We start from the raw sequence: 11,696 nt of genomic DNA, 5'->3' as shown, positions 1-11,696 counted from the left end.
GATGGCTTAGAGTAGACGACAGAGTACAGCAACTTGCAATGGGCCTGGTCTACAAGATACACTACACGACCAAGGTACCTATATACATGTCAAAATACTTCCCAAAGGTCAGTGAATACCATGATCACAACACCAGAGGGAGCTCCACAAATCATGTTAAACCCAGATTCGGCTCAAACAAGGGACTAAACACGTTTCGCAATTATGCCACATCAGTGTGGAACGCCCTACCCAAAGCTGTAAAGGAATGTGAATCACTACCCACTTTCAAAAGCACTCTCAAAGAACACCTACGGGAGACTGCAATTCGAAACTGGCCCCTACAAATGTCCTAACCCAGTTGTACAGTAAATTACCAAGTAACACTTTGTCAGTATTCCAATGTAAAGTGTACAGTGTCCCGTCCCCCCCCCTCCAATGTACAGTTTCTACGTAAAATGTATATACACTTTTTCTGGACACTTTTTGTATCACAAACAGTACTGTATTTGCAAATCTGGTATGTCATAAATGTATAGATGTAACAGTACTGTCTATCTGTATGTCGTGTGTCATATATGTTATGATGAATTGAAAATGGGGGACCCTGATGTAAACAAGATGAAAGTCTTTCTCTGGTCTGCATCCCCTTAACAATTGTATGTATTGAGCTGTACTGTACTGTACCCATTCTGCAATCTGTTAATAAACTTTTCAATCAATCAATCAATCAATGGAAACGGGCGCCACGGTCATCCGCCATGGTCGCGTGAGATGATACCTTGAGGACATCTCAAACGAATGGCGTCTTGTCCTCCGACTCCAATTACCATTATATCTTTGTAATTCATTTACTACTATATTTGGCTAAATTGTGCACCCATGAATGTATCCCACCAGCAGTCAACCAAACCCAAAGCCATCAGAACATGTCTAGTATGTTAGTTTAACCTGTTTTCAACCCTTATCTTTTCCCTCTAACTGATTGTACCCGTCAGCTTTTTCCTCAACATTAATCATAATTGCTTGTAACCCTCTTCACACCTGTCCATCTGTTGTATTGTCAATTAATTGTAATTCGTTGTAATAAAAGATAGGAAATGGAGAAGACATTTTAATTTTCTAAAACTAATGCTTTTTCTGTTACCTACATTCAAAAGAGGTAACTAATTAGGATAATAGGACGCTTCCTTGCATCTGAGACACAGAATATATACATTTGTGTGTTCTGGACACAATCCATAATAATCTCAGCTGTCGTGTTATGGAAAAGGAGAACTTGTCCAAACTATAGTATGTTGAAAAGTGAGGAATAACATTGCTAATCAAGCCTAGAAAATATGTAAATGTACTATATTTAGCTCAGTATTGCAATCACAATACATAAATAAAATGTAAGACCAAAGCAAGTTTCAATTCAATAATTTCACATTTAGTTGGAGCAATATTATGCAAAACTATTTTATTTACAAAACAAATGGCACAGTGTGACTGCAGAGTAAATGTGCATGCAAAACACTCCAACCAGGTGAAGGGAGTTGCTTGCCATACAAGCCTAAATGATTCCAGTCAGACAGTGTGGCAGACATTTCAGGCTAGATTCACAAACGAAGAGTCTCACCTAGTGAGCAAATATTGCTCAAGAGAAACGATGGTTCGTTACTGTTAAGGCCATTTTAGAGGTCAGGGTGAGATGCCGATCGACACCGGTCTTCGAAAACCAATGTCACTATAATATGAATTGCGACATGACCAGCTGGCATCATTTGTGTGGTCCAGATTACAGTACTCAGTTTTCTGGAGGGGGAGGGGTGGGGCAAGATGATCAAGGATGATTTTATCAAAAGGAACATTTAATAAATGTGATGTTTCATTTTGTCTGAACATTTCCACTTTTTGTCACACATGCCAGTTCATGAACAGTCAACCAGCAACACAGGCTGCCCCGTGCAGAGTCACAAAACACTTGTTTACATTTGTGAGAACCTACTCTATAAATCAGACTTCTAACACATACAATCTAAGACAATGTGGACCATAATATCTTTTTTAATTTTGTTCCCTGTCCATGGTTAAAGTAATCCTTCCCTGTTAGTAATCATCTACGGGAGTTGGGGAAAGGGTGGGGCCGAGTGACTGCGAAAACCCTGACGTCAGAGGCTGACCGTTGACCACACGTTATGTGCTCAAAAGTGAAAATGTTCTGCCAGAGGAATATCGCCTCCACATCTACTTCACATTTCCAGGTGTGACGCAGTATACAGCGATTACATACTATTTAGCCTTTTCCACGTTCTTGAGAAACATTTGAAACTATTACTCTTTGATTTAGATGACCGACAACGCAATACCTGTACAATTTTGTCAATAATTTCTGCAGTATAATTCAGTAATCAGCGTGATTCACAAATTCTTCTTTCTTTTTTTAAAGAATTAATAAAAGAAAGAAGAATGAAATGTGAACCAACAGGGAGCCAGCGGGGGGAGGATACGCGAGGAGGTTGGAATGGTAACAGGACAGTAAACATTAAGCTGTGCCATTCAACCGGCCAGCTTACTGGCCACAATTGAAGGCTTTCTCTGAGGCAGGTCCTGAGGAGTGGGGATGTGGTCTCCTGTGACCTCAGCTTTCTCCCTCTCCGTCGGAGCCGTGGGCAGCTGTTTGTTCTTCATCTTAGCCTTTGCCATGTTGTAATCCCCGGAATCAAAGTACTTTTGCTGCACACAGAGGGACATTTTTTTTTTTAAGGTGAGAACATTGCAAGAATGGATGAGATTATAGAAGTATGAAGTTGGCCGACAGGTGTGGGTCTGAAACTCACCCCCTTCTGTCCGAGTCTTTTCCTAAGAAGGTCAGAGCCCCCGGGCTTGGCTCCCAGATTAGGATACCTGGCCTTCAGTTTGGCCTCCTCTGCCTTCTCTGGACTTATGACTTTATCCTCCATTTCCTGTTGACCAAGCATAGACAAAAACAGCAGTTTTTTTTTTTTTATAAAGCTAGCTGTTCTGACTGATGAGAATGAGTGACATTCAAATGACAGATTCCATGTAAACAATGATTCAACGGCACTTTATGTCCATCTCTGACACCAGACAATGACCATGCAGTGACCAGTTAAACTAGTAATGAGCAAGCAGCGCCATGGGTACATCTAGCTGATCTTTACAGGATTTTGGAATTGTCAGTTAGCCAGGATAGCTAACGTGTCAAAATGATAGCCACCGCTTGCTAACGTAGTTGGCCAAAGGCGTTAACGTCACCTTGCTTGCTAGCATTCTCGCTCTGCTTTCTGTTTCACCGTTACCAAACGGGTAATCTATATGTATGGGGTGACTAACGTTAGCTAGCACAGTTAACGTTAATAACAAGGATTATGTTGCGCCAGACTGATTAAGAGTTAGCTAATACCGTTAGCTCATGCAATCCTTAGCTAGCTAGCTACAGTAACGCTAGCTAACGATGGCTCGGAACAGTTAGCGAGGCAACTTGATTTTTTTTACTACGTTTATTTACCTGCTGTTCCTCGGAAGGTATAGTTCCTTCAACCTCGGCAGACATAACGTTAACGTTAGCTGTATAAAACCCAAATTAAAGTCTTTAAAATGAGAACTCTCCAAGCAGCTCCTGCTCCTGTCCTGACACGAATTGCAGCGATTGAGCGCGGGGACGGCGAGAACAACTTGTCCATCAACAGGCCCGCGAATCAATGCCAGGGAGAGTCGATTCATGTTGCTGCGTTGAGCTTAGATTATATTCGATTCAAATGTGTTGCCATTATACAGCACAAGTACAGTACAACGAAAATACATTTAGCATCCAAACAGATTGCAAACATATCAGTAAAGTGCAGTAGTAATATACAACAGTCTAGGTGATTAAACTGGATATAAAATATAAATGAGTACTACTGAAAAATAGTGCTAATCAGATGTATGTAGAGGTGTAGTATTATTATGAACAGTGATGCATGTATAATAATATAAAACACTATGGTAGTAAGTCATACTGGCCAGCAGAGTAACTAGTAAGAGTAGGTAGGGATATGTAGATAAAATAGTATCTACAGATACTATGCAAAAAGGATTATATATGCAGGTATGTAGATAGATGTGGATAAATACAGTAAGTATAAATAGTATGCTGTATATACAACATTATTGTACATGCTATCATACAGAATTATATGGGTAGACTATAGTTTGAGGGAACGCTAAGAAAACCAATTGTCAATTTTTGTTTAATTTGCTTGTTTTTTTGTTAGTTTTTTCTCAATTGCTTAAACACATTATTTGTACGGGGAGGAGGAAGATGCCAAGGAGGAGCAGAGCAAGGAAGAGGACAAGGAGGTGGAGGAAGAAGACAGGGAGTGTAGGCAGGATAGTTGTTTTGTTTATTGCCTATTTGTTCTCTTTCATTTAATCCCATTTTGGGTAAATAAATACTGTTATTATACAGTAAAACATTGTTTTCTATTTGAGCATACTTTAACATTATGGTTATTTTACAGAACCAAGCATTTCACTGTAATGTACATGTACTTTATACATGACAAATATAGTAACAAAACTTGAAACATCCAACAGGTGAAAGTGTAACACTGAACATGCAAAGGTATAATTCTACTGATAAAGCAGTGTTTTCCATTTTGCACCAGTGTTCAATGAGTGCTTAGAATGTCTACTCATATGTATGAGTTTGTCATTTGAAAAGAAAATACCATTTAGTGAAGTTAACTGTTGAGGGCAAAGTGTGCTTTTGCAAGAAAAGTGTAGGATTTAGCATTTTGTGTTGAGATGTGTTTAGGGTTGAGGAAATGAGAGAAAAACTGTAAACACTTTTACGCCAATTGATGGTACCTTTTTATTTGTCAAATAGTGACATGTAGTTTACTCGTGAAAGGAGTGCAGCCCCATAATGTGCTTTAGTCACAAAATCTGATACAATTATAATGAATTGAACATAGTGCTCTACTAAAAATGGAATAGGAAATGCTTGTTTTTATTACGTTTATTTGAACTGATGACATTATTTTTCTGCTTCAGTGAATACAATAGGCTACATAAAAAATCCCAACAATGATAAGATGCATCATTAGAGAAAAAAGAAAATATATTTACACCCCCCCCCCCCCAAAAGCAAATGAACACATCAAATATGAATGTTATTCATAACATGGATTACACTCAGTGAAGAGAACTTGGAAATTAGGGCAGTTTATTATTGTAACTCTGGAGCATTGATGTCCATCTTTGTAGGGCAAGTACATGAACACATGTACAGCATTATAATGTATACGATTGTTTTTAACAAGGTATGTGTTTAGCTCTTCAGAAATTGTCATTCCAAAACAAATGTACAGGATTCACTTGTTCTTGAGTTGGATTTTCATGAAAGATGTTCAATTGTCCTGGACATTAGAATTAAAGGTCATCATCCTCCATCGCCACATCTTCTTGCAACTTCTGCACCATCTTGTCTTCCATCTGTTTGGCTTTGCCTAGGAGAGAGATAACAGGTTCAGATGGTGCTGCTACAAAATCCTGGGACTAATAATCATTATACAATATCTTCTACATTTACATTTAGTTTGACGCTTTTATCCAAAGCGACTTACAAGTTGTCTATAACAAGTCAGCAGGAAGGGTTCAACTCTGGCAGCTAAGGGTAAGTGATATTGTTCATCAAACAGTCTCAAACTGTGTTACACTCAGAGTGCATATAGTAGTATAAACATAGTAATATAGGCACAGTAGATGACTTAGTAAAGGTTAGTAATTTTTTTTACATTGATGGAGAAGTGTGTGTTTAGTTGAAAGCAGGAGATTGGACAGGTTTCGGTGTCCTGACTGTGGTAGGAAGTTCATTCCAAATAGTGCTGTACTATTTAAATAATCTCTCTCACACCAGCCTATTTCTTTGAATGTTCCAGAGACACGTCTGTAAATCAGCAGCTCTGAAATGGTTCCTAAAAGTGAACGTGGATATATGCTTGTTTCTCCACTTCCGGGGCCCCTGGGCAGTCGGGAGAATTGACAGATTGTGGATGAAATAGGCTGGCTTGAGAGAATACTACTTGAGTATATTTTGTATGCGTTTGTACTTTAGTGTACTGTAAATGGAGTATTTCCATTTTAGGGGACTTAATAAATTTCTATCTACAACATCACAAAAGTTACTTTTGTACTCCACTACATTTATACATACACCTACTACATAACACCTGCAAGTACGAGTGACTTTTAAATTTAATGTTTTGCATACAGTTTATACAATTATGTACTTTCCAGCCAATTCTAAGAGGAAACTGCCAGGGCATGACTGGACCAACAACAACAACCCTTTCAGATGAACCTCTAGGTCTAGGAGGTTGATGCATCCAACATGAAATGCTTCTATGTACCAAAATGTCAGGACATGATGTTGGAAGAAGCACATTTACAGAGTACATTTAAAATCAAGCACTTTTAATTTAGATGAGTACATTTAATATCAAGCACTTTTACTTGAGTATAACTTCCAATGGAGGAGCTTTACTTTGACCAGAATGCCATTCTATTATAGTGCTATTAATATTACAAGTGCTACTTGTAAGAGACACTGTAGGATTTTGGACTGAGGATCATGTGGACTCAAAACACTACATTACCTGCTTATTAAACATAATTGCCAAATTACATCAAGAAAATTATTTTGGTACTAAGGCTAACTGAACAGATATGTTTTGCCCTAATCATGATGTACTTGTTGTAGCGAGGAAAGAGAAAACATCCACATTTCTGAGTGATTTAGGAGTGTTCTTACCTGCATGTGGTGCTTTGATGAGGTGAATATTCTTCTTCACCTCGTTGATGGCCTCTTCCTTCTCCAACTCTTTGCCCTTCTTCAATCTGTAGAACGGGTGCAAGAACAGAATGGATGACGAGGTAAACACACCCGCCTTTCAACTAGGGATGGGCAAAACTCAAAATTGCTATTCAACAGTCACTGGGAAATATTAAAATACTATCTAGGGATGCCCCGATCGATCGGCCAGCGATCGGTATCGGCCGATATTCAGTATAAATATGAGATCGGTGAATTCCGATAATGCTTTATTTTCACCGATCGTGAAAACCGATCGAAAAACATGATCCAATTCTTAGTAGGGATGCACGATATTGATTTTTTTGCCACCGATACCGATAACTTTATGCTCCTCAAGCCGATACCGATATTTATTGTATTATAATATTTTTTTTAACTGTATATATATATTTTTTTTTATCAATTTTTTTTTTTTAGTATTTATAAGCTCCGACGTCATCGGTACTGCTATCGGTACTCGAGAAATTATGGAGTTTTTTTTTTGAGGAATTTAAACGTCGCAAACTAATCTTGTTGGCCGTTTTCTATCTCTCCTCTCTCTGTCTCTCTCTGCCTGCGCGAGCCGGCTGTGCTCTTACACACACACACACACACACACACACACTCACAGCTCTGCTCTCGACAGCACCCGTGTGTGTGTGTGTGTGTGTGTGTGTGTGTGTGTGTGTGTGTGTGTGTGTGTGTGTGTGTGTAACAGCCGGCTCGCGCAGGCAGAGAGAGACCGAGGGAGGAGCGATAGAAAACGGCCAACAAGATTAGTTTGCGACGTTTAAATTCCTCAAAAAAAGTCTGGGTCTATTTTACTAAAGTCGATGCTGACAACGCTCGTTGCCACAAGTGCAACAAGACATTTGCCAGTAATGTATAAGCGCTGGTACTTGTCAATGTGGCTGGCGGGGAGCAGCTAACGTTATAGCTCCGAGTAGAATAATGGCCGACAATCCGGAGGTAAATAAACGAACGAGCTTCTGATTGGTGGTAAGAAGAAGAGGTGGGTGCAAGCGGAGGGACGTAATTGGCAGATCGACTGTCTGTCTCCGAATGTAACGTGACTACGTCACATCCAAGAAGGGGAGCGCTGGATTTGTGAAAAACTCCCTGTTCCTAAACCACACGCTATCAGTTTTACCACAGTACTGGCAAAACGGGAGGAGGCTATAATAAAAACAAGCGCCCTTCATCCAAATCCACCCACACCGGATTTCTTTTAACCAAAAAATTTATTATATGTTATCGGAGCTATCAATAACGTTTATCGGGATGACGTCATAATTGCTGATATCGGCCCGATAATTATCGTGCATCCCTAATTCTTAGCGGAGATCTCACTCGCTCTCAGACACACGGAGCTGCAAACTGCCGCTCCTCCGCCTGCCCCTCCCGCACCCGTGTAAACACAGAGGCTCCTCTGCTCTAGTCTATAGTGCATGGGACCGTGAGCTAACGTTAGCTACCTAGCTATCGTTACTGTTTAAACAGAATGACCCAGTCAACTATTCACTTTTAGTACATGAGGCATTGTCTAACGGTATCTAGCCGGCTAGCTACTGATAGCTCCTGAATCAACAAATGCTCCAGCAACTATAGTCTAGTAGTGCATGTTGATACCTCCGTTAGCTCACGTTAGCTCACTGTTCAAAACGAAATGTCCCATTAAGCTAAATAGTTCACAGTTATAACATTGATTCGATGCGTTTTCGAGCCCCTGGCTTCCATCGCATGAGGGCAGAGTATAGGGTCCAGCTGCAGCGCCGGAGAATCCTTGCTGGAGCTGGAGGCTACTCGAGTATACACAAAGCAGAGTATACACACAGACAGTGGAGATAGCGAGCATTTTGACTTGTTGCGTGGTGGCGATGTCTCGCAGATAATACAACTACAAGTATAATTAATTATATAATATATATATTTTATAAAAAAAAATATATATATATATAAAAAAATATATATAAAACCAAAAACGATCGGTATCGGCCGATATGGCTCAAGACGATCGGTATCGGTGGTAAAAAAACGTGATCAGGGCATCCCTAAAACTATCGACTAATCTAAAAAAACCCAGCATGCAGTTCAGCGTTCTAACAATTAAAAGGGTCCCATCTTAATACACTACAGTGTAGGTGTTGGTAAAAAGAAGGGGAAATATATTTTGAGACATTTCACATAAAATATTTCATTTTTTTTTTTATAATTTAACGATTATACGAATATTAGAAAATCGATGCCCACCCCTAATTTCAACCACATAACGGTCCCCTTTGACAAAGTGACTGTTTACGACTAAAGAGACAAACTTAATAGTCCATTTAATTGAGAAATCTGCACAACTGTGTTTCCCACATTGCTGTCAATGAGGCCTTGCCCATAAATTAATTTAATCATGGAAAAATGTTTGCATTAAACAAATACCAACAATTACTGTATTGTCAAAGGCATGCATATAATTTTCCACCATGAAAATAACTAAAAAAAACTTTACAAATTACTTCTCGCCTAAAAGGGCAGCCCCAGTCACAATCTTATATTATATATATTAAAACTGCAAGAAACTAACGACAGTTGAAATAAAAAAGCCAAACCCAAATATATTCCCCAACTTTAAAACAAAACATCACTCACCTGTTCATGATAAATCTAGCCTGTCGTTTCCTCTTGATCTCCTCCACCTTCTTCATAGCTTCCACTGTAAAACAGAGAAGTGACTCATTATCACCCAGGTTCCCACATTCCCTAATACTAATCTTCAACAGTAATTACAGCTCGTTTTTAAAGTCCCTATGAAATGGCTAGCAGAATGATATTTGATTCCACATATTTATGCGTTACCTGTCTTGCCCCAGAGGTCCCTCTGGTATTTAAGAGGAATATTTCTGCGCTTCTCGAACTCCAAAGCGTTATCCTGAAAAATAATATCTGTGTTAGTTAAGTCTTTAGGTCACCATATGGACATTTCCAGTGCTGGAACATGATGGGTAACAAGCTCACCACTGTCAACTCTTTCCCAGATGCCTTTCTGAACGCTTTGGTCCATCTGGTCTTCCTTGGGTTACGCTTCTTCTTGAAGTTCTTGTGGCATTTGGATTTGCAGAATCTGAAAGACTAAATGTAAAAAAAAATCCAGAGAAAAGTAAGGAAGGGTCTATTTATTGTGATTCCTGTTTGTTTATTTAGTGATTACTGATCTGTAATCTGTTAAAACGGTGGTAATCCGTTCCAGTATGACATAGTTCTATACATTACAGTGTTCTTTAAAACAGTGGTTTTAGGTAACGTGAAGAGTTTTGTAAAAGCATGTCTCGAATCATAATCGTTTATTATAATTTGTGTTCGTCCAAAGTTCCAAACAAACCCGTTCAAGCTGTTATGATGAATTGAAAATGGGGGACCTTGATGTAAACAAGACGAAAGTCTTTCTCTGGTCTGCATTCCCTTAACAATTGTGTGTATTGAGCTGTACTGTACCCATTCTGCAATCTGTTAATAAAGTTTTCAATCAATCAATCAACGTGTCTCGTGGTTATGAGCTAGACTTAAGATTTCTTTAATCAAACCGATCAAAAAAAAACATTTCCTGTACATATTACATTTGATTTGGCGAATAATAAGATTTTGAGGCATTCTAATTCCGACAACATACCCATTGGAGATGCTACTAAACATAATCAAGCACAGCCAAGGCAGAAGGAGGCCCAGGCCCAGCAACACATTAGTAGCCAAGTAGCTATCCGAGCTAACATTTATTAAGTTTCAGAAGTCCACGAGGTGACAGGCAATACCTAATAAATTCAAAGATTATACAATATTAAATTAGCTTATTTTAAAGGAGTTTTGTTGACCAAATTAAACGGAGAAGTTAAACTGTTAAAGGGCTGCCTAATAAGCATGTCCGCACATGTGGCTAACGTACGTCACAGCTAACATTCGCTTAGCCCACTACAATGTTAAAACCTTAATAACTATAGTGTACAGTTATGTAAACAAGCCATTTATACGGACATACCTTGCAATCGTTCCTTACAAACATCACCCCGTGCCCGGGGTACACAGGCCCCGAGCAGAAATAACACTTTTCTATTCGCATGTTCGCAGCCTCGAGCTGCCAGCGGACAGCGAGGGCACGTTTACACGAAAAAGGAACAACAATTCCACGTCTTCTTCGAATGAAGTCTGAGGTTGTGTTGTTTGTTAGTTGGAGACATGCCGCCCCCTAGTGGATCTATTCGAATCAAACCCTAGCTTCTATAAATCCATATTGGCCTATCTATCATTGTCTACTCTACTGCATGCAAATACAATTTTGCAAACGAATAGATTATTTATAAAAACATCGTATTTAAGGGGAGACACTACAGGTGAATAGGGTAAAATAATTAACTAATAGATATCACAATGAAACTTCCCCAGTTGATTACTTATATTAAGACAAGACTGTTTTGTATTACAAGTTTTCTGAAATTGTATGTTTAAATATGCAAATGAGGCATTATCTACTTAAATATGCACTAATTTGCATATAATTCCAGGACAGAAATCTGAACATTGGATAAAGCCATTTTCAAAATTATAGTTTCATTTTGTTGACATATTAGAGCCAAAGGTTATTACAGAGGGGATTTTGGATATCTCTTTTTATCACTCCATAAATCAGAAAATACTCCATTCAGTCCATTTTTTATGGTAAAATTCCATATTTCGCCATGTTTTTAGGAATGAAATGTGATATAAATCAGGGTATGAATGCGATATCAACAAACCCTTCTGTAAATACCTTCAGAACATAGATATGGATAGAACTGGAAGGTTTGGTGTATGTGAGTGCTACTGCAGTGGATATTTCTGGCTCAGAGTATGA

At 38.9% G+C, this 11,696-nt stretch overlaps 2 protein-coding genes across 2 annotated transcripts; both read right to left on the bottom strand.

The window, feature by feature from the left end:
- Positions 1 to 1,421: 1,421 nt before the first annotated feature.
- Positions 1,422 to 3,673, bottom strand: LOC311245583 (cAMP-regulated phosphoprotein 19-like). The gene is made up of 3 exons (XM_084335480.1): positions 3,494 to 3,673; positions 2,802 to 2,927; positions 1,422 to 2,697 (listed from the first exon to the last, which is right to left on the bottom strand). The coding sequence occupies exons 1-3, from the start codon at positions 3,536 to 3,538 to the stop codon at positions 2,521 to 2,523; spliced, it is 348 nt and encodes a 115-aa protein (XP_084191606.1). The 5' UTR covers positions 3,539 to 3,673; the 3' UTR covers positions 1,422 to 2,520.
- A 1,142-nt stretch (positions 3,674 to 4,815) lies between these two features.
- On the bottom strand, positions 4,816 to 10,971 carry rsl24d1 (ribosomal L24 domain containing 1). Its single transcript, XM_084334791.1, has 6 exons — positions 10,845 to 10,971; positions 9,830 to 9,943; positions 9,671 to 9,743; positions 9,464 to 9,527; positions 6,782 to 6,867; positions 4,816 to 5,477 (listed from the first exon to the last, which is right to left on the bottom strand). The coding sequence occupies exons 1-6, from the start codon at positions 10,923 to 10,925 to the stop codon at positions 5,401 to 5,403; spliced, it is 495 nt and encodes a 164-aa protein (XP_084190917.1). The 5' UTR covers positions 10,926 to 10,971; the 3' UTR covers positions 4,816 to 5,400.
- Positions 10,972 to 11,696: the final 725 nt, after the last annotated feature.

This window comes from Notolepis coatsorum (genome assembly GCF_963971535.1).
Source record: "Notolepis coatsorum genome assembly, chromosome: 18".
In the NCBI taxonomy this organism is placed as follows: domain Eukaryota; kingdom Metazoa; phylum Chordata; class Actinopteri; order Aulopiformes; family Paralepididae; genus Notolepis; species Notolepis coatsorum.
Note: the sequence above shows the minus strand (reverse complement) of the source record. Positions and strands in the feature narration are given on the sequence as shown.

Bases quoted from the DNA above. Each gene is read 5' to 3' on its own strand.
- LOC311245583 (XM_084335480.1), bottom strand. From the start codon at position 3,538: ATGTCTGCCGAGGTTGAAGGAACTATACCTTCCGAGGAACAGCAG. The intron at 2,928-3,493 runs GTAAATAAACGT...CTTGGTCAACAG, and splicing joins TACCTTCCGAGGAACAGCAG to GAAATGGAGGATAAAGTCAT. The intron at 2,698-2,801 runs GTGAGTTTCAGA...CTCTGTGTGCAG, and splicing joins AAAGACTCGGACAGAAGGGG to CAAAAGTACTTTGATTCCGG.
- rsl24d1 (XM_084334791.1), bottom strand. From the start codon at position 10,925: ATGCGAATAGAAAAGTGTTATTTCTGCTCGGGGCCTGTGTACCCCGGG. The intron at 9,944-10,844 runs GTATGTCCGTAT...TTTTACATTTAG, and splicing joins TTGTAAGGAACGATTGCAAG to TCTTTCAGATTCTGCAAATC. The intron at 5,478-6,781 runs GTAAGAACACTC...TCTCTCTCCTAG, and splicing joins CATCAAAGCACCACATGCAG to GCAAAGCCAAACAGATGGAA.